General features: G+C 36.6%; 1 protein-coding gene across 2 annotated transcripts; it reads right to left on the reverse strand.

Annotated features, from left to right (window-relative positions):
* Nucleotides 1-4,943: 4,943 nt before the first annotated feature.
* LOC143391851 (olfactory receptor 5B3-like) lies at nucleotides 4,944-6,706 on the reverse strand. Of its 2 annotated transcripts, XM_076844604.2 has the most exons (2): nucleotides 5,798-6,706; nucleotides 4,944-4,979 (listed from the first exon to the last, which is right to left on the reverse strand). In XM_076844604.2, the coding sequence occupies exons 1-2, from the start codon at nucleotides 6,701-6,703 to the stop codon at nucleotides 4,944-4,946; spliced, it is 942 nt and encodes a 313-aa protein (XP_076700719.2). In that variant the 5' UTR covers nucleotides 6,704-6,706. The 2 variants fall into 2 exon arrangements, with proteins under 2 accessions (XP_076700719.2, XP_076700720.2); XM_076844605.2 differs by lacking the exon at nucleotides 4,944-4,979 and having other exon boundaries at nucleotides 5,780-6,706.
* Between the last annotated feature and the right edge of the window lie 16,873 nt (nucleotides 6,707-23,579).

Genomic DNA, 23,579 nt, shown 5'->3' on the forward strand with positions numbered 1-23,579 from the left:
TCAAAACAGAAAGTACAATAATGGATAAGCTGGTTAATGTTTACAAAAGACCAATGCACATTCACAGACACAAATAACATAAAAGTGAAAGAATATAAAGAGCTATGTTCTATCCTCCTGGTGACCAAAAGATGATATTAATAGACAAAGTGGTTTGTGAGCTGAATATTGTTGGAGACAAATAAAAATTTAAATATTGATAAAAGGGCCAATTAATGAAAAGAATTATTTCTTAAAACAGAGTAATCTAATAATAAAAACCCCAAAATACAGGAAGCAAAAGCTTCAAAATTAAAGGGAGAAATAAAAGTTCTAGAGTGAAAGGACTACTCAATAAATCACCATCAATAAGGAATAGAAAGGCTAGAGGGAAGATGGATAAGTAGAGGATGTGGACACCATCCAATCCAGCACATCTTAACACACATGTACACCCCGCTCTACCCAAAGCCAGTGGAATTTTCAATTGCACATGAAACATTCCCTAAAATAAACTTCATATTAGGCCAAAGACTAGTCTCAATAAATTTACAAAGATCGAAATCATATAAAACTTCTTCAACCACCACAATGCATTCGATGTCGAAATTAATAACAAGGAAATGTGGAATATTTATGTCTAAGTAAAGAACACTAAACAATAAATGGGTAAAAATAGAGGAAAGGAGAAATTATTAAAAAAAAGTTTGAGAAAAATAAATATAAAAAAAATGTAATAAAAATTTTGGTATCAACAAAATCACATAGTATGGGATATCCAGAGCTGTTAATGTGCATATTTAAAAAATACAAATGATCTCAACAGACTAACCTACCTTTAAACTTTAACGACACAATATTAAAAAGTGGGTGGGGCGGGGGCAACCCTGAACTATCTGAGCGTCTTTGGCCTTGGAGTCAAGGAGATTTTGGTTTGGCCTTGCAAGCTATGTTGTGGCTCTTCCCACTTAATGGATTATATGATGCACATGACCTCTGTCTTCACTGGGCTAGGAAAACTGATCTCCTAACTCCAGAGTTGGGCTTGACCCATTGGAAACTGGACAGCTCACTTCCTACCTTAAATGGCTAAGAACATTCTGTTTTAGAAAGCCTTTGAAGTTCCCCCACATAAATAAAGCAAATGCTGGCTCTCGCTCTCTTTCCAGCATAGAAGCTAGACCATTAAGGTGAAAGAGCCATCCTGCCCAGGTCTTCACAATTAGTTTCTGTGTCGTGTAATTTTTTTCACTGTATTTCTCAGCCAGCCCACTCCACGCAGGGGAACCCAGCTTCCATCTCCTGTGCTGGTAGCAGGAGAGAAAAAAGTGAAAACTTAAATTGAAAGTCGCAGAAGGAAGAAAATAAAGATTGCAGCAATGAACACAAAATATAACTTAGGATAAGAATAGAGAAAATCAATAAAAGCAAAAGTTGACTCTGTGGAAAGATGACCCTAGAAGACAAATTTTCCAACTCTAAAAAAAGAGTAGAGCTATGTACAAACAGAGAAATGAAAAGCTGTGCTCCATTTGTGCACAATGAACCAAAATGCATTCGGCTGTCATGTATGACTAATCAGAACAAATAAAAATGAAAAAGTAAAAGTAAAAATAAAAAAGAGTAAACTCCAATTACAAAATTATAAATTAACGTGAGAATATAGCTATTGACCTTATGGAAATAAAAATGATTATAGCAGAATAATATTAATAAATTTACACTAAGATATTGGATAACATAGATAAAATGCAAATTCCTTGAAAGACATACACTACAAAAACTGTCTCAAAAAAGAGAAAATCTGAATACCCTACGAAAAGTATTCTTGTTCTTTTCAACAAAGAAAAGCCCAGGAACAGATGGGTTCACTTTGATTTTTTACAAACACACACAAATATAATAGATGATTATGATAAGAAGAAACGCAGGCGACTGCTGTAACACGTTACTGCTAACCCGCAGGCTGACAACAGCTCACATTGGTTCTTTTGCTGGGCTGAAAGTCAGAAGTCTGAAATCAGTGTCACTGAACAGGGTGTCAGAGCCATGGTCTCATAATCTCTAGAGGACACTTCATTTTATGCCTCCTGCATTCTCTGCTGACCTCCAGGACCCATGGCTTGGGATCCCATCACATCAAGTCAGATGGTGCAGTCTAAGGCTGACTCCTCCTTCGTCTATGATGAAGTCTTTCTGATTTCCGTTTATGAGGACACGTGAGGTTGACTTTGAGGCGCACTAGGGTATTTCTGATGATCTCTCGTCTCACTCTTGAAATCCTTTACCTGATCATATCTGCCCAGTCCTTCTTAGCCACTGAGATCAACACTGGAAGGTTTCAGTAATTAGCATATGAATGTTTGGAGGAGGGTCACTATCAAACCTGCCAGAATATGATATGTAAATCACATATTGTTCCATCTTTGAAACTTTCCCATAAATCCAAAAGCATTCTAAAATTCAATGATCATTAAAATAATAATTAGAAATAAGCCCAAAAGGAGAAATATCACCACACATTCAGAAGTAAATGTTTGTCACAGGTACCAGCATGACCTTCTTTGCACATTCAGTCCCAATGACGTTAAAGCCCCCTACTATACAGTGATGAGAAATTACACACGCAGGGACACTGCTGTGCTGACGCTTGAATGATATTGAGCTCCCTGAGGTTCAGAGTTAAATGCGTTGATATAGTGCTCTGTACTAGGATTTTTAAGGGATCTTATGTTTACTGCTAACAAATAATATTGTTTGTACATTTTCACGTCAATGTTAGGATCCTTTCAGTTAATTGTACGTTGGAATGTATGGAATAATTTAAAAATGTAACCAGATATAAAGCATTTAAATCGTCCCATATTTAAAGTTATATGCATGATTTCCTAAATATAACTTATTTGATGTGTTATTTACCATTCAATGAAACATAAGCTCTAAGGACAAATTATGAGATGGTTGGAAATGATCTGTCTCACAATAGGATTTTCAAACAATCCTGTTTTCTTAAACCAAAGAGTGTGACCAAACCATGGAACCAGTCTAGGTGTCCATCAATGGATGAATGGATTAAGAAAATGTGCTGTATATATTTATATACCAGGGAGTTTTATGTAGCTATAAAGAAAAAGAAAATGATGTCATTTGCAGGAAAATGGATAGAACCAGAGACCATCGTATTAAGTGAAATAAGTTCAATTCAGAGAGTCAAGGGTAGTATGTTTTCTCTCATATGCAGAAGCTATTGAGGGAAAAAAGAAAAGAAAGGTGGGGGTGGATCTCAATAAAATCAAAAGGAGATCAGTAGAGGAAAGGGACCAAGGGGTGGGAGGCAGCAATGGAGGGAGAAGTTCTGGGGAGAGATAATAGTCAAATTATGTTGTTAAATTGTGTACTGTACAAATACGTAACGACAAAGTCTACCATTATGTATAAGTATAATGCACAAATAAAAATGGGTAAAAAAAATAAAAGAAGTGTGAGAACTTAGTAAGAATGTTGAAAAAATGTCTCAGCAAAAAGGAAAATTAGTTATGTCTCTATAAATACACTGCATGTGTATCCAGGTTTCTCGCATGCTAAGACACACTAACACCAGTGTTTCAAAAGTCAATATAATTGGTGCAATTACATTAAAAATGAATTATTGAGCTCATTTATTGAACAATATTAACTAGAATATACTATGAAACAGAACATCTACTCAGGCGCTGATAATCATATTGTAAGTAAACCACAAAAATCAATGTTTCATGAAGTTTACATTCCAACTGGGGATGGTAAAAAAACAAGTAAGCAATAATATACTAGATAGGGGTTGATAAGGACTGTGAAAAATGATTTAGGTTGAGGGGACACCCTAAAGTGGTCAGCAGAAAATATTCATAGAAGGACTCTATGACAAGGTAATATTTCTGCAAATACTTGAGAGAAGAAAGAGTATTCCAAAAAAGGAACAGCAAGTGTAAAGGCCCTGAGGCCGGAGCATATTTGGAGCTGTGGAGAGATAGCAAAGAAAGCAATGGGAAACAAGTGGAGAAAAGGCTGGGGACTGAGAAGAGAGAGTATAACTTAACTAAAGAAAAATATACACAATATCAACAGTTCAAAGATTCTACAAAAATAGACAATATTAGCTTCTCAGTATAATTCTTAAATACTCTGGAAAATGGAATTAATAAATGACTACATGAAAATACTTTTAATTTTCCTGATTTTTCTGGCCCTGTGGACACCTTACCTCTTAGAAAATTTAAACATAAACATCTTAGTTGTAGTGAATGACTCAAACAGAAATATAAATTCATATGAGATGCCAGGTTTATGTATCTCATGTTAAAATGTGTAATGAAAAGGACACGCTTTCATTCAATAATATATCATCCTTTTTTCATAAATTAGCATGCTTGGACTAGTAATGAAAGATATTTTAAAATATTAGATATGAATTTTTATTCTACTACAAGATTAAGCATTGATTTAGGATCATTAAATACTGGTCTTGTAGTCAGAGTTCTCCAGGCAGAGAATCAAAAGGATGTGAGTGTACGTATGAGTGGAAATATACTCTGGCTGTGGGACCGTGTGCTTCTGGAAACCACGACAGGCCGTGCCCTGCGATCTGCATGGTGAGAACCACAGAGAGGGATGGGGCACAACTAGTGTAACTATGGAGACCAGAGGTCTGAGAGCAAGGGGCTCTGATATCAAGAGCAAGAGAATGTGAGTCCCAAATGAAGAAACAAGAAAGAGAAAGAGAGAGAAAGTTTGCCCTTCAGCTATTTGTTCTGTTCAGGTGAGCCTTCAATGGATTGGATGATGTGTACTCATATTGATGAGAGATCTATGCTACTCTCTTGCCACAGTCTGGCTGGGCACAATTCAGGAGCCACTTGTCAAAAGAAATGAACTTTATTTTTAGAACACACACACCACACCACACAGCTCCTCAGGAAAAACCCTCAGAGCCCAACTGCCACCACTGGCTTCCCACAAGCCTCTCAACCTCCCCCACTCCTCCTGCTTTTGAGGCCAATTGGCTGGGTCAAGTGGGCAGAGCCAAAAAAAGTCCCCCAATGAGCAGCTCCATGGTCTGAAAGGGCAGGGAAACAGCCCAATGAGCATCACCGCAGAGGAGCCAATCACTTGGCAGCTAGAAGTTTGCTGGGGCCGCTGTGAGCCAATCATCAGCTGGCAGCTGGAGGTTTGCTGGCAGCTGGAAGTTTGCTGGCAGCTGGAAGTTTGCTGGGGCCCCTTTGGCTGTGGCTCTCAACACTCTCTCCTAAGTATACTGCCTGAAATAGGACTCTCTTTTGAAACATATTCACAAAAACACACAGAGAAATGTTTTCCTGGCTACCCAGATAGCCCTTAATTGGAAAAAAAAAATTAACAAATAAATTAGCCACCACCAATAACCATATTACACTTAATTTTGACAAATTTACCACATTCATGTGCGTGTGGATACATCTTCTAATCATGGATATCTAGATGCACTTCCAGATATATTACTATGGACATGGGGTAAAAACTTGTGAGGGTCATGACACAATTATCAATATATAATAAGACTTCAGACAAGCCGACCACAAGCTATCAGCGATATTTTCATTCAGGTATCAGATTCTGAATATAATGTCTCTTTCTATTTTTTTTTTTTTTATAAATTACAGTCTCCTGAAGCCAAGGGTATCACTTCAGAAACTTCATTATGTCTACCAAAATGTAATTCAATATATGGAGAAGGCTTGATGGGAATGTGATCATTTAAAAAGCAATATCACACTCCTAAAGGCTATTTGCCCTCCAAGACAATCTTTGTGAAAGCCTTCTTTACCTCTTTGTTCCGTAGGCTATAGACCATAGGGTTCAACATTGGAATGATCAAAGTGTAGAATACAGATGTGATTTTGGCAGTATCCAGTGAATGGCTGGATCTGGGCTGTAAATACATGAAGATCATCGTACCATAGAAAATAGAAATGGCAGTGAAGTGGGAGGCACAGGTGGACATAGCCTTCCGGTGTCCTGCACCTGAGCGCATCTTCAGGATGGTGACAAAAATCAATATATAGGATATTAAGATAACAAGGAGAGCAACAAAAATATTGAAGCTGGCTACATAAATAAGAATCAACTCATTGACCTGTCTATCAGAGCAAGATACAGCCATAACTGCTGGAATATCGCAGAAAAAATGATGGACCACATTGGACCTGCAGAAAGAGAGAATAAATGTGTTTCCCGTGCAGACTATGGCACTCAAAAAGCCACAGACATAGCAGCCTATGATCAGCTCAATACACACACGTGTCGTCATGGTGGTGGTGTAATGCAGGGGCTTGCACACTGCTGCATAGCGATCATAGGCCATTGAGGCCAGCAGGAAATTTTCCACAGTAGCAAAGGCTACAAAAAAGAACATCTGAGCAGCACAAGCACCATATGAGATGACCTCATCTCCAGGAAGAAGCCCAGCCATGACTGTGGGAGTGACAGCTGAAGAGTAGCACAAGTCCACCAGAGACAGGTTACCCAGGAAAAAGTACATGGGAGTGTGGAGACGGGAGTCCAAGACAATCAACAGGATCATCCCCAGGTTCCCAGCCAGAGTGATGGTGTAGATGAGGAGGAAGGTCACAAAGAGGGGGAGCTGCAGACCTGGGTCCTTGGTCAGTCCCAGCAGGATGAAGTGGGTCACTTCTGTCCTGTTCTCCATCAATGCTATCTGAGAATCTCTAGTTGGTTTACAGCCTTAAGAAAAAAAAAGGACTCAAATGTTAAAGAAATTAAATTGAATCAGAAAGTATAAGATATATTCTTTCTTTGTAGCAACAACAGGTACTTCAAGATTCTCCAGAAGATGCGTGGACTTGTAACCAAATTTGGTGTGTCAGTGATAGACAGGGTTATCCACTTTGGAATCTCAGGAATCATAATGAATAGTTCACCCTATTCTACTATTTTTATACATTTGTTAACTGATCCATCCACAATTTAATACTTGACCAAAAGGACTTGTCTGGATGGGTCTGTCTGCCTGTGCTCGTCTCCTGATTTTTGTTGATCACCTGCCAAGAACTGCTTTAGATACATTGTACGTGTATTCATGATCTTCTATCACCAGGATTTTTAGTTTGGTTACTTGTTACACTCATGTAAACTATGAAGCATACAAGGTTGAGAAATTTCTTATTCACACAAGAATATTTGCTCATCTCTGCTCTGGACCCAGACCAGCCTGTAACCTATAATGAGTGGTTTCTATGTGTAATGATCTACACTGAATTTAAATCCAACAGAATTGACTCAATTTGCAACACCCCTGGTCTGCTTGGTTTAACCTCAATCCCTCAGATTTCCTCAGGGAATTAAGTGATGGATTAGGTGACAGATTCATCTTCTTCTCCATATTTGACTGTCACTGGATGGTACACAAACAAGTAAATAAAAATCCATAACATTGAATAAAAATTATTCAGTGAATGAAAATTGTTTCAATCACAAAATGGTTCTGAATGAACCAACAATCTGAATTGCACATTAACCCCGCCACACACACTTGCATGCTTAAGGTCACCTGCACATCTATTCATGTTGGCTATGATGTGGCTAAAATCATAAATTCTAATTTGGTTGAAGAGTTTAATTCTTGACAAATACGACATCTCTATATGTGTTAGCTGTGGTGGGATATCTGGGGTGGATGGAGCATGCCCGGCCTGCAGAGATGATTCTGAATGCAGACGTGTCATCAGACGACTCACATGGAACCTAGATTCCTGGCAGACACAAATCAGACCCACTGTTTACAACCCAACAGTGACTGGTCCTACCCTACCTCCTCTGAACATCAGCTTTCCATCTACAATGTGCAGACAGCAATGATAGCAACTCTGATGTCCAATTGTGAGAATTAAATAAGGTGACACATAAAGAGCAATAAGACACAGGGTATTAAGCACAGCCTGATGAGTTCTGGTTACTATGTTTTTATTATTGGAAGGATTTTTTTTAAATCAAGATGGATATTAACACAAAAGCCATTGGTCCTGGATGAGTTTGAAGTCTTTTAAGTTTTTATTCCAATTTACCTTTTTTCCTACTATGAACTCGGAGATTTTCTGCACATGCCAGTGTTTCTCAGTCTCTTATTACTCCAACCACAGGATTGCTGTTCCTGCAGTCCCATAAAGGAAAATTTATTAAAATTTGCTTCCTTAAAATCCATATTGCAGTTTGGTTGAAAGAACCCATTTTTCTTAAAACTCATTTTTTTCTCTATTAATTGTTATCCCATAACAAAATCACTGAGACCCAGGGTCTCAGTTTATTAGCTCACAGATGTGTTTTAGTGGCAAGAGCCATATTGTAAAATGTTGTATTTGAATCTGTCCTTGGATATAAATAGTATTTAATTTTATTTTTAAAATTGAACCTTTGAAAAGATATCTATCTAAAACTCTTATTCCTGCTAATTGCCTCCTAAACATTTGGCAACTTCATTTGAACTCCTGCCCCATGAAGACATCATGGTTGCTAGTTTTTTGTTTGTTTTTTGTCGAGGGGAGCAGTACCAGGGATTGAACTCAGAGTCACTCGATGACTGAGCCATATCCCCAGCCCTATTTTGTATTTTATTTGGAAACAACAAGGTCTCGCTGAGTTGCTTAGCACTTCACTTTTGCTGAAGCTGGCTTTGAACTCGCGATCCTCTTGCCTCAGCCTCCCAAGTCACTGGGATTACATGTGTGCGTCACTGTACCTGGCTATGGCTGCCAGTTCTAACAAACTTTTGATTACTTTTAGCATACACTAAGTTCTACAACAAATGATAAGGGATTTATATACAAGTGTGGAATGCATATGTTTGTGTAATGTAGGTTCTATTATTATTTTATCATTGAGGAAACTGAGGATGTGATAAGGAATGCTGTACAATCATACAGAGCATGAGAAAAATGCAGGCTCAGGAGTTAAAGTCACCTCCTTATAATAAGCATGAGATAATGGTGAAAGGGTTAAATGCAGTTCAGAGCATGTTGATACCTTTAGCATCCTTTTATAGTTTAAAGAAGGATCAATTCACGATTTTGTGTCTTTGTGGTTTTTTTTTTTTTTTGCCTTCTATGAGATCCAAATATAAAATGAACAAGATAAACAGTAATCAATCAAAGCATCATGTCTTATTTTTGTTCACATTTTAGAGGAAAGAAGCAAGATTTGTCCTATAAATCACTAATGTCCCTGTGATAAACATTTATTCATAGACTCACCTTCGTTTTTAGAAACATTCTGAGAACATTTCTTTCTGCTTTCAAATAACCCATAGCAGGTAGCCCGCTGCTTCTGCCTGGCTTTCATTTCTCACTGGAATGTTTAGGGAATACAGAGCTTACCTCTTTACTGGAAGTGAAAGAACAACCAGCCCAGAGTAGTGGGTTTGAAATTAGAAAATCAGCAATGGAAAATTCCACAAGTGCTGACACAGGGGGTCTCTTCCCAGCAGTGAGCAAAGGTTCTGAATTTCCTAAGGCAGGAAAACATGAGGAGAGATAAGTAAGGGAGGAACAGTGCGACAAAGCAGACCAAGTTATGCTGTGTACACGTGAATGTGCCACAGCGCATTCCACCTTTATGGACATCTATCAGTTCTTACTTTAAAAACTATAAATAAATAGAAGGAAGATCAGCAGAGGAGAGGTAAGGAACAGGGAAGGGGAAGGGAAGAACTGGGGACTGAATTGGAGAAAACTATATTCCATGCTTGTATAATCATGCCAAAATGAACCCTAATAATATGTATAACTATAATGCACTAGCAAAAATTTTAAAAGATAATTAGCAATGATCATGAATTTTTTGTTTCTTAAGAATAATTTCTCACCTCTTCCTACATAAAATAGATATAAAACTACTTCTCCTCCATAGTTTATAGTTAGTGTCTATAAATAAGAATTAAGCCAGGTTTATTAGTATATCACAGTTACTCTTATTCAAAGATTAATCATAGAGCCTGTTATCTGAGTGTTTCCCCTGATCAGGGCTGAGGGGTCATAGCAAATCCTCAGGTCACGAAAATAACAATGATTACCCTTCAGATGAATAAACGATGACCAGTGGGGCATGGTACTGCAGGTCTCCCCTCTGAAACAATGTAACATGGAGTCACTGGGATTTCAGAGGCTCATACATGGAGACCTTATACAGAATTGGAGACCTCTGGAGATTTTCCCCATGAGACAGTCAAACGCTCCTCATCCTGCTTGCCTGAGAAGCAATTAACCTGCCTGTAGGGATCAAGCTGGTTATTTTGCCTTTAAATTTAGTTCTAACCTATAAATGAAAACCTAAAAATTGTACATATTGATTAGGCACCAAGAGATTTTTCTATAAATACACCTATTATACAATGTTTCAATTAGGTTAAACATGTTGAGGTCCTCAAAGATCTTTTTTTTTTATGGTGAAAACTTTAGAAATCATCTCTTCTGGCTTTTTGAAGTGAGTAGTCCATACGTGTTATGTGCAGTTATCTACTGTGCAATGGCACACCAGAACTTCCTGCATGACATGACTGTAGATTAGTACCCAATGTCAACCTCTCCCTCCCACTCCCTCTCACCCCCTACTCCATCCATCCTCTGGTAACGACTATTCAATTCTCAACTTCATTGAGATCTACTTTCAAGACTCCACACATGGATGATACTATCCATTAATTATATTTTAATCTGGCTTTTTTCACTTAACACAATGATCCCAAATTCAGTCAATCCTGACACAATGTTTGGGCTTCATTTTGTTCTATAACCGAGTAGTATTCTGTGGTATTTAAGTACCACATTTGTTTGTCATCAGTTGATATACACTTAGTCTGTTTCCATTCTTTAGCTACTGGGAATAATGCTGCATGAACATGGAAGTACAAATGTCTCTTTGACATATTTATTCCATTTATTTGAATTTTCCCTCAATAGGAGAATTGCTAAATCATATGGTAGTTCTATTCTTAATTTTATGAGAAACTTTCATATAGTCTTCCACAATGACTCTGTTAACATACATCCAGCTTTTCTACACATCCATGCTACCACATTATTCTTGCTGTGGTAAGGTGATGTCTCATTGAGATTTTTACTCTCATTTCCTAAATGAATAGTTAAATTAAGAATTTTTCATACACCAATTGTATGTCTTGTTTTGTTTTTTTTAAGAAATGTATACTTAGGTCTATTGCCCACTTTTCAAAGATTTTGCTAATTGAGATTTTGAAGTTAGTTTTATATTCTGGACATAAACCTCTATTCATATTTATAGTCTTTATATTTCCCCATTCTGTAGGTTTTTTCTTAATGTTTATTTTTGTTTCTTTCTCCCTGCAGATGCTTTTTAAATGTTACATAATTTTATTTCTCTACTTTGCTTTTCTTTGCTGTGCTTTGCTCCACATCAAAATCTTTTCCCTTTCCAATGTCTTAAAGCATCTCCCCTATGTTTTCTTGTAGTAATTCCATAGTTTCAGAGATTACATTTAAGTATGTAATATATTTTAAGACCATGGTGGAGGAAAGTTGCTCACCTTATGGCATTCAGAAAGCAGAGAAAGAGAGGGAGAAAAATAGAGAATGACTGAGAACCAGGAGAAGATATTCTCTTCATGCCCTAAGTGATCTATATCCTCCAAATGGGCTCCAGCTTCTTGTAGCCCATTAATCTATGAATTCACCAATGAATCAATCCAACCCTTCACAGTCAATCACTTTTCACCCCTGAACATTGCTCTGCCCAAAAAGCAGAGATTCTTCATTAAAGGTTTTATTTCAGAGAGTTAGGAAAGGCTTCAACAATTTGGTTGGTTGGATGGTTGGTTGGCTGGCTGGCTGAAAAGGTAACAAAAGATGGCAACAATATGAAATCCATGTCATACTTTGGCTTACTGTAGAAGATGGTATTTAAAGCCTTAGGAAAATTGGACTGGTAGAGTGAATTTGTTATTTTGAATCTGATTAACCTCTATGGGATGGGTGAGAAGTATACCTTTTACCACAGCTAGAAGAAGAAATATTTGTGAGAGGAAACCCAAGCATTATTGAATAGCTCTATGATAACACTTACCTGTAAACCAGATCTTAAAATAAGATACAAGGCCACTGAATGGAGAAATTTTAAAATAGTCAGAGTAATTGAATCCCAACATGGCAGAGGCTGTCAGCACTCAACTGGCAAAGCCAATGTGGATGTGATTACTGTAACCAACAGCAGATTCAAATCAGAAGTAAGAATAGTATGTTTTATGCATTCTCATAGCATCTTCAAGATGATCATGTTATTCCTGGCGTAAAATAGAAATTAAACCTACCAAATTCTGATTGGTTGTGCATAAACAGAATGTCTAGATCAAGTGAATAAAATTGACCAGAATCTTAATGCCAGAGAGTAACAACTTATGAATCAAGTTCTATATTTGAGGAAGTTTGTAGATCATACACCCCAGTACATGGGCTAAAATTAGACTGTTAAAATGTTGTCCTAGCCTTGTCCAAAATTTTCAATGATTTTTTTTAAATTGGGGTAACTATTAATCTGGTAACAAAAATAACTACACTTTTTAGTGACTACTCAACAATGATTCTACTGCTGGGGTTATGGCCCAGTGGTAGAGCACTTACTTGTCTTGCATGTTTAAGGCACCAGGTTCAATTTTCAGCACCGCATATAAATAAATGAATGAAATAAAGGTCCATCAACAACTTTAAAAAAAACCAATGATTCTAAACTACGACTAATTCTAGAAGCCTCCAAACATTCCCATAGCACACCAGTAAAAGGAGGGCCTTATGGAGGTGGAGCTACCATTGGAATTTAAGGTCAAGTCAATTTCGCGGTGAACTACTTAGGTCTCCAATCCCATTCTGTGGCGATTTCTATAATCCCACAATTGGAGCTCTCTGCTCATCATGGACAAAATATACACCCCAAAGGCATGCCTTGAGTAATCTACCTCCTCCAGCCACACCCTACCTGCCTACAGTTGTCACCCTGTTTATCTGTATCAGTGACTTAAGCCACTGATTAGGTTACAACTCTCATGAACTAATCACCTCATCTCTGAATGTTCTTGCATTACCTCACAAATGAGTTTTTGGGGGACACCATACTTCCACACCACAAGAAGTATATACATGACTAAGAAACAAGCAGGCCCTGAATACAAAACTATTCCACTTTTATGTGGAAAAGTGGCCAAAATGGTCGTGGACACTACTCCTGCTGTAATGCCATCTCTCTCCAGCTACTCCTTTTCCTCATAAGGAATTAACTGCAATAAATTGAAAAAAAATAGAAGATTTGGGTCTGCCTTGTAGTTGGACGTGCATGATATGCAGGCACCACCCATAAGTGGATAGCTATAATATTAAAAAACCAATTTGGGGACATACCTGGTGAGCAGTAAAGAAACTTCTACTTGATGGAAGAAGTTTGGGCAGCACATCTCTTTCATTTTTTACAGGGAGAAAAAATGGACAGATATATGATAATATACCAGTTCCCATGTTCTCGTATGTGGTTTGCCTGGAAAGCATGAGATGAGAGAAATATGATTGAAAAATTAGTAAGAAAGAAATCCTGGGAAGAATAGTGTGGATATAACTTTTGAATGTTGAAATATTGAGTACAATGGCAATGTCTAAAAATGGGTAACCTAGAAGGTAAGGGATATGAATATTCAAGTGGAAAGTGTAATTCATTCTGTGGATATAAATTAACCTTTCCTCATTTACCTCTGCTATTGTCTAATGGGCTTGTGAACAAATGGCCATGGTGGCAGGGATAGAACTTTTGCAAAGTCTCAGCAACATGGGCTTCCTCTAACAGAGGATGACCTCTCTACGGTGAGCACTGAGGACCAGATTTGTCAGCACAGAGATGAGGCTTGTGTTCTTGATATGACATTGTACCTAGGGGTAACCAGTCAGATATCTGGTGGCATTAATTATATTCAATCATTGCCTTCATGGAAGGGTGACATTTTTTCTTACTGAAAAAGACATTACTATGGATAGAGGTTTGACTTCCCTGAACATAATGCTTCTATGATAATTACCTTCCATGGAATAGCACTGTTGCCTATTCCACACTGTGTAGCTTGCCCAAAAACTCGCTTAGCAGAAAAGCAGTGTGGCAATGGGCCCAGGCTCATGGAATCGACCACTCTACCGTCATCATTTCCCAAAATACTGCGGCAGTTGTCTGGAAACAATGGTCAAATGGCCTTTTGGAGTCTCAGTTTTAATTCTAACTGGTTCACTACCTTGGTCTAGGCACGGTTTTCAAGGAGGCTTTGTATGTTCTAAATCATCATCCAACATATGGCTATTTTTCTTAAATCTCTATGATTCAGGTTTCCAAGTATCAAGGGGTGAAAATTATGCAGTATCAATGGCTGGAAGAATGTTTTAAGAGGAGATACAACAAGGACCCTATTATATTTGGAGTTTTCTGTTTGACTTCTTTGGGCTCTTCATGTCTCTAAATCAGCCACTAAAGAAAAGATTTACAGTTATGACATGATTTATACTGATTATAAAGCAGACAATAGAGTACTACTTCATAAGGGAGGTAGGAGAGAGAATATCTAGAATACAAGGGATCCCATATGTACCGGTTTAGCATCATCATTCCTGGTGATTTTAGTTCAATAGAAGACTACAATAACTCTACTGTGAAGAACAATTAATATTTCAGATCCTCAGGAATAAAGGCTTAGATCAACCACCAAGTAAAGAATCATGACCAGAAGAAGTGGTTTCTGAAAGCAAGGTTATAACAGAATGGCTAGTTTAATGATATACTTATATAAATCTAATTATGAATACATAGCCCATAAAAGACATGAACATTTTAATTATCCTGCTTATTTTGTTATGAACATGTATATATCTAAAGCCTCTCCATGTGAGTGTGTGTGTATGTGTATGTATATATATATATATATATATATATATATATATATATACCTAGGTATTCTTCCCTCTCTTATCCCATTATCTTGAATCATTAGGTATGTTAACTTTAGATCATATTATTTAGATACCATATTGTTAACCTACCTAAAAATTTTAAATTATGGGCTGTTGGAGTCCCCCAAAAGCTCACGTGTTAGACAATGTATAAATTTTCAGAGGTGAAATGATTGGATTATGAGAGGCTTGACCTAATCAGTGGATGACTGATTCACTGGTATTAATTACACAGGTGTGACTAGAGGAGGTAGATCACTGAGGGCATGCCTTTGGGATCTATAATTTGTCTCTGGTAAGGAGAGCTCTCTCTGCTTTCTGATTGCCATGTTCTAAGCTGCTTCTTCCACCATACCCTTCTGCCACTATGTTCTGCCTCACTTTGGGCCAAGAGGTATGAAGTTGGCCATCTCTGGACTAAAACCTCTGCAACCATGAGCCAAAATAAAACTATTTCTGCTTCAATTTTTCTTATCAGGTCTTTTGGTCACATCTATGAAAAAGCTAACTAAAAATGGGATATCAAGAGTAAGTATGAGACCCACATAAATACAGTTACCTCATGCTAGATGAAGACACCAAAAACATAAATTGGAAAAAAGATGGCCTCTTTAATAAATGGTGCTAGGAAAACTGGAAATCCATATGTAGTAGAATGAAATTAAACTACTATCTCTCACCATTCACAAAATTCAAATCAAAGTGGAACAAAGACTTAAGAGTTAGATTAGAAACCCTGCCAATACCAGAAAAAAAAAGTAGGCCCAACACTCTAACCATCTTAGGAACTAAATTCCTTAACAAGACTCCTAAGACACAAGACTTAAAATCAAAAATCAATAAATGGGATGATGTCAAATAAAAAATCTTCACAGCTAAGGAAGCAATCAAGGATGTGAAGAGAAAGCCTACAGAATGGGAGAAAATCTTTGTCACCTTTACCTAAGATAGGACATTATTTCCAGGTTATAAAGAACTCAAAAAAAAACCTTAACACCAAAAATATAATAACCCAACCAATAAAGGGGACAATAACTGAACAGGCACTTCATGGAAGAAATACGAATGGCCAACAAATATATGAAAAAATATGTAATGTTTCCATCAATTAGAGAACTGCAAGTTAAAAGTACACTGAGATTCCATCTTACTCCAGTCAGAATGGCAACAATCGAGAATATAATTAACAATTAATATTGACAAAAGCATACAATTACACATTGCTGGTAGAACTACAAATTGGTGCAACCACTCTGGAAAGCAGTATGGAGATTGCTCAAAAAACTAGGAATGGAACCTCCATTTGACCTAATTCATCAATATAGATCCAAAGGATTCAAAATCATCATACTACAGTGACAATGCCACATCAATGTGTACAGCAGCTCAATTCAGAATAGCTGAGCTGTAGAGCCAACCTAGATACCCTTCAACAGATGAATGGATTGTTTTAAATGTGGTATATATACACAATGAAGTATTACTCAGCCATTAAGAAGAAAGACTTTATGACATTTTCCAGCTAATGGATGGATCTGGAGACTATCAAGCTAAGTGAAATAAGCCAGCCCCCCAAAACCAAAGGTCAAATGTTTTTGCTGATATGTGGATGCCAACACACAATAAGGGGTGGGGAGGAGGAAAATAGAAACACAATAGATTAGACAAAGGGGAATGAAGGGAAGGGATTGGGATAAGGAAAGGAAAGATGCTGAGAGCCATTAGCCAAGTAGGTATGACAATTTTCTTGCCAGCGTACCCCATGTTGCTTACAGGAAGACTCGTGGTAAAATGGACTTGTCTTGGACATTTTGCAGTGACATTGCATGTAAGGTGACCTTGCTCAAGGACCAGGGCGGATCCGGGTTTAGGGCGGATCAGGGTTTAGGGCTCTCCTTGGGTTTAGGGTGGTTCCAGGTTTAAGGTGTACCCTGCTGGGAATAGGGCGTATCCTGCTGCCTCAGGCGTGCCCGCTCCAGTAGTTCCCGTTGAGTTCTCACGGGATTCAGAGAGTATTTTGGGCAGAGAACGTGGATTTCCCCAGTACGTGATTGTAGAGTGTCGGCGTGAGATCGGGAATAAAGAATTGCTGTTTGAATCTACAAAGCTGTGAGTGGCTCGTGATTTTGTGCCCAGCCAGACTGCGGCAGAAAGATAGTGGAATGAATCTGACATAGTTTTCCTATGTACACACATGACTACACCACAGTGAATTCCACCATCCTGCACATCTATAAGAATGGGATCCTAACTAGAATAAGATATATCCCATGCTTGAATAATTATATCAAAATGGATTAAACTGTCGTGCTTAACTAAAGGGAATCAGCAAAATAAAACTAAATATATTTTTTTTAAAAAAGCATAAAGCTAGTGGAGTAGAGGAAGAGCACCAGCAGGAGGGCAGTGGGTACGGACAGGAGAAGTCCAAGGGAAATAAATTGACCAAATGATGTTCATGTACCAATAAAACTCACTGCTATGTGTAACTAAAATGCACCAATAAATTTTTTAAATGAAAATAAATAAATAAATGTAAGACAAAAAATAGTTAAGGGTGAACTACATTGCATTTATTTGTGTCCTCTAATGAGGAGATATCAATGTGTTTGGGTTGTAATCAGGACAGTAGCTTCATGTGAGATGGATGAATGTGTCTGATGTTATCTTTATTTGAATAACATTTGTTTTAAAGGAATGTGAATAAGTGCAAGATAACAAAGAGTGTACTTGTAGCTATAATTTTTATGCATCAACTTAGTAGATGCTTCAGATGATTCACATTAAAGCCAGTGAATTTGGGGTGGACCAGTGGCCCACCATAATATGGATGAACATTATCCAATCAATTGAAAGCCTGAATCTAAAACAAATACTGGGCTCCATGAGTAAGTGGGAATTCTCCAACACTGCCTTAGGACTGATCTCACTCTCAACTCACTCTTCCAGGTCTCTTCCTGTGGCCTTAAACCAGTTCTCATGGGGCTGTCTGATGGCCACACTGCAGGTTCATCTTGCCCATCTCCAAAATTGAATATATCAATTTCTCTCTATGGAGAAAACTGACTAATTCTACCATAGGATATTTGAACACAAAATTATGGTGAGAATCAAAAGATGTACTACACAACACAAATTGGAGTTTTATTCAACCATAAAAAAATGAAATTATGTAATTTTTAGAAAATGGATGGAACTAGAGATCATTATGTTAAATGAAATAAACCAAAGTCAGAAGGTCAAGGGTCATATGTTTTCTCTCATATAGAAAGGAAAAGGAAAAGAAAGGTATGGAGCAGAGATCTCATGAAGATAAAAGGAAATCAATACAGAGACTAGGTAGTGAAAGGAGAGGGAGGTGATGAGCTGGAGAGCAATATGGGCCACACTATGTCATTGTATGGTGATCATGTGCATATCTGTAACAACAACAAACCATTATGCCCAACCATAATGCACCAATAAAACATGTGGAAAGAATAAATAAATATCAGACTTTGAGACACACAGCCCCCCAAAAAGATGCACAACAAAAACTAATCAATAGAAAATAAAGCTGTAATGGTAGAATTATTTGGTGAGCAATATCCAAAAGATGTGTCAAAAAGAAATGACAAAATTACCAAAGTCTTTTTCTATCATTAATTACTTAATTGTATGTAGATTAAACTTTCCACATACAATAATAAATTAGAAAACAGGATTAAACTGTTAATATTTACAAAAGGCCTAATTACATTAAAATGTACAAATAGTATGAAAGTAAAAATATAGAAAAAAAATCTACACTCTGTGGTATTGGTAACTAAAAGAGCATTTTTTTTAAAGATTTTTTTCTTTTTTTAAGGAAATATATTTTTAATTGTTTTTTTAGTTGTAGATGGACACAATATCTTTATTTCATTTATTTATTTTCTTATGTGCTTCTGAGGATCGAACCCAATGCCTCAAACATGGGAGACAAGTGCTCAACCACTGAGCTACAACCACAGCTCCTAATTGTTTATTTTATATATGACAGTGGATTGCATTACAATTCATATTACACTATAGAGCACAATTTTTCATATCTCAGGTTGTATATAAAGTATATTCACACCAATTCGTGCCTTCATACATGTACGTTCAACCATCATTTCTAACCCCTTCCCCATCCTGTCCCCTCCCACACCTGTTTCCTATCTAGGGTTCCTCTATTCCTCCTATGCTCTCCCCTCTTACCTCACTATGAATCAGTCTCCTTATATCAGAGAAAACATTTGTCATTTGGTTTCTTGGGATTGGCTAACTTCACTTAGCATTATCTTCTCCAACCCCATCCATTTACCTGAAAATCCCATGATTTTATTCTCTTTTATTGCTCAGTAAAATTCCATTGTGCATATATGCCACATTCTTTTAATCCATTCATCTACTGTAGGGCATCTAGGTTGGTTCTACAGTTTAGCTATTGTGAGTTGTGCTGCTATAAACATTGATTTGGCAGTGTACCTGTAGTATGCTGTTTTTAAGTCTTTGGGGTGGAGACCAAGGAGAGGAATAGATGAGTCAAATGGCATTTCCATTCCCAGTTTTCCAAGGAATCTCCATACTGCTTTCCATATTGGCTTCACCAATTTGCAGTCCCACCAGGAATGTATGAGTGTACCTTCTTCCCCACATCCTCTCCAATACTATTGTTTATATTCTTAACAGCTGCCATTCTGACTGGAGTGAGATGATATATTAGAGTAGTTTTAATTTGCATTTCTCTAATTTCTAGAGATGATGAACATTTTTTCATATATTTGTTGATTGATTGTATATCCTCTTCAGAAAAGTGTCTATTCAGGTTGTTGGCCCATTTATTGATGGGGTTACTTGGTTTTGGGTTTTTAGTTTTTGGTTGGGTTTTTTTTTTTGTTTTTGGTGCTTAGCTTTTTGAGTTCTTTATATACCCTAGATATTAGTGCTCTATCTGATGTGTGAGGCATAAAGATTTGCTCCCAAGATGTAGGCTCTCTATTCACCTCACAGATTGTTTCTTTTGCTGAGAAGAAACTTTTTAGTTTGAATCCATCCCATTTATTGATTCTTGGTTTTAATTCTTGTGCCAAAGGAGTCTTATTAAGGAAGTTGGGGCCTAATGATGAAGATGAGGGCCTACTTTTTCTTCTATTAGACGCAGAGTCTCTGGTTTTATTCCTAGGTCCTTGATCCATTTTGAGTTGAGTTTTGTGCATGGTGAGAGATAGAGATTCAATTTCATTTTATTGCACATGCATTTCCAGTTTTCCCAGCATCATTTAATGAAGAGACTATCTTTTCTCCAATGCATGTTTTTGGCACCTTTGTCTAATATAAGATAATTGTAGTTTTGAGGGTTAGTGTCTGTGTCCTCTATTCTAGTTTTTAGGGCTATTGTTTGTGTCCTCTATTCTCTACCATTGGTCTACCAGTCTGTTTTGGTGCCAGTACCATGCTGTTTGTTTTTTTTAACTATTGTTCTGTAGTATAATTTAAGGTCTGGTATAGGATGCCATCTACTTCACTCTTCCTGCTAAGGATTGCTTTAGCTGTTCTGGGTCTTTTATTTTTCCAGATGAATTTCATGATTGCTTTGTCTATTTCTATGAGGAATGCCATTGGGATTTTGATTGGAATTGCATTAAATCTGTGTAATGCTTTTGGTAGTATAATCATTTTGATAATATTAATTCTGCCTATCCAAGAGCAAGGTTGATCCTTCCATCTTCTAAGGTCCTCTTTGATTTCTTTCTTTAGGGTTCTGTCATTTTCACTGTATAGATCTTTCACCTCTTTTGTTAAGTTGATTCTCAAGTTGTTTTTTTTTTTTTTTTTGAGGTTATTGTAAATGGGATAGTTTTCCTCATTTCCTTCTCAGAGGATTTGTCACTGACATACAGAAATGCCTTTAATTTATGGGTGTTGATTTTATATCCTGCTACTTTGCTGAATTCATTTACTAGTTCTAGAAGTTTTCTGGTGGAGCTTTTTGGGTCTTCTAGGTATAGAATCATATCATCAGCAAATAGTACTAATTTAAGTTCTTCTTTTCCTATACATATCCCCTTGATTTCTTTCATCTAATTGCTCCAGCCAGTGTTTCAAGAACTATGTTGAATAGAAGTGGTGAAAGAGGGCATCCCTGTCTTGTTCCAGTTTTTATCAGGAATACCTTTAATGTTTCTCCATTTAGAATGATGTTGGCCTGAGGCTTAGCATAGATAGTCTTTATAATGTTGAGATATGTTTCTGTTATCTCTAGTTTTTCTAGTGTTTTGAACAGGCTTCTGATGGCGTCTTCTATTTCATTGCTTGATATTGGTCTGTTTAAATTGTATATATCATCCTAATTCAATTTGAGCAAATCATATGACTTAAGAAATTACTGATACCTTCAATATCTTCTATTTTATGAAAGTACAAATTTTCAGAATAATTTCTAATTATCCTATTTCTATAGTGTCTGTTGTGACATTACCTTTTTCATCACATGTTAGTAATTTGAGTTTTCTGTCTCCTTCTTTTCACTAGCATAGCTAAGGGTTTATCAATTTTATTTATTTTTTCAAAGAGTCAACTTTTTGTTTTGTCAATTTTTTCACTTTTTCTTTTTTTTTAATTCATTGATTTCAGCTCTAATTTTAATTATTTTCTGCCTTCTGCTTTTTTGTGTTTCTTTGTTCTTATTTTTCTAGGTCTTTGAGATGTAATGTTAGGTCATTTATTTATTGACTCTTTATTCTTTTAAGGAATGAACTCTATGCAATGAACTTTCCTCTTACTACTGCTTTCATAGTGTCCCAGAGATTTCAATACGTTGTGTCTATGTTCTCATTTACCTCTAAGAATTTTTTATCTCCTCCTTGATGTCTTTTTCAACCCATTATTCACTCAGTAGCATATTTTTTAGTCTTCAGGTGTTGGATTAATTTTTATTTTTGATTTTGTCATTGATTTCTAACTTCATTCCATTATGATCTGATAAAATGCAGGATAGTATCTCTACTCTTTTGTATTTGCTAAGAGTTGCTTTGTGGCATAATATATGGTCTATTTTAGAAATGAATCCATGTGCTGCTGACAAGAAAATGTATTCTCTTGATGAAGGATGAAATATTCTATATATATCAGTTAAGTCAAAATTATTGATTGTATTATTGAGATCTATACTTTCTTTATTCAACTTTTGTTTAGAAGATCTATTCAGTGTGTTAAAGTCACCCAAGATTATTGTGTTCTGGTCAATTTGACTCTTGAACTTGAGAAGAATTTCTTTGATAAACATAGGTGCTCCAATTTGGGGGGCATATATATTTATAATTGATATGTATTGTTGGTGTATGGTATATATACATACAAAAATCTTTCATTACCCTAATTGATTTCCCCTATATGTAATCTCATTCCTTTCTCTTGTGGCTTTTAATATTCTCTCCTTATTCTGTATGTTGGGCATTTTCATTATAATGTACCTTGGTGTGGACCTGTTGTGATTTTGTACATTCAGCATCCTGTAGGCTTCTTGAATTTGGTGCTCCAATTCATTCTTCATGTTTGGAAAGTTTTCTGATATTATTTCAGTGAATAGATTGTTCATTCCCTTGGTTTGAAACTCTATGCCTTCCTCTATTCCAATAACTCTTAAATTTGGTCTTTTTATGCTATCCCATATTTCTTTAATGTTCTGCTCATGGTTTCTTACCCTTTTCACTGTGTGATCTACATTCTTTTCAAGATTTAAAATTTTGTCTTCATTGTCTGATGTCCTATCTTCCAAGTGGTCTACTCTATTGGTGATACTTTCAATTGAACTTTTAATTTGGTTTATTGTTTCTTTCATTTCAAGGATTTCTAGGTTTTTTTTTAGAATCTCTAAATCCCTGTTGAGGTGATCTTTGCTTCCCATATTTGTTTATATAGCTCCTTGTCAAAATGATCTTTTGTGCCTGTATTTGCTCTCTTATATCTTCCATCAGTTCACAGAACATTTTAATCATGTCCATCCTGAACTCTTTCTCTGTAATTTCTTCTGCTGTGGTTGCCATGGATTCTAATAATGTGGTATCTTGATTTGTTTGGGGTACTTTCTTCCCTTGTCTTTTCATGTTGCTCGCATGTCTTCCTTTCTTGCTCTGTGGGTCTGGGGTATTATTGTTTTTACCCTATAGGTTTGTAGTGCTCCTGAAGTGTTCCAAAATGTCTCCTTTGTGGGGAAGAACAATGTTAACAGATCCCAATATCAACAATATACCACCTATGAATAATTTGTTGCTATTAAGACATTTACAGTTTGGTCACAAAGTACAGAAATGATTATTATCTATAATATCATCAGTAGGTTTGTAAAAGGGTTTACAGTTTCTGATTGTGGGCAATCAACTGGGGGTGAGGCATAGGATGATATGCAGAGGAAGTAGGATGTGAGGATATAGAGTTATTATATCTTAGGAAGTGTGAAAAAGAAATCTTATGAAGAGTGTTAGTAGCAAGAGAATAGACAAGAAGTAGTTTGGGGTGGACAAGTACATGGGAAGACAGTAGAGTACATAAAACAAACACACATAT

Source organism: Callospermophilus lateralis, chromosome 2 (genome assembly GCF_048772815.1).
Source record: "Callospermophilus lateralis isolate mCalLat2 chromosome 2, mCalLat2.hap1, whole genome shotgun sequence".
NCBI classification, from domain to species: domain Eukaryota; kingdom Metazoa; phylum Chordata; class Mammalia; order Rodentia; family Sciuridae; genus Callospermophilus; species Callospermophilus lateralis.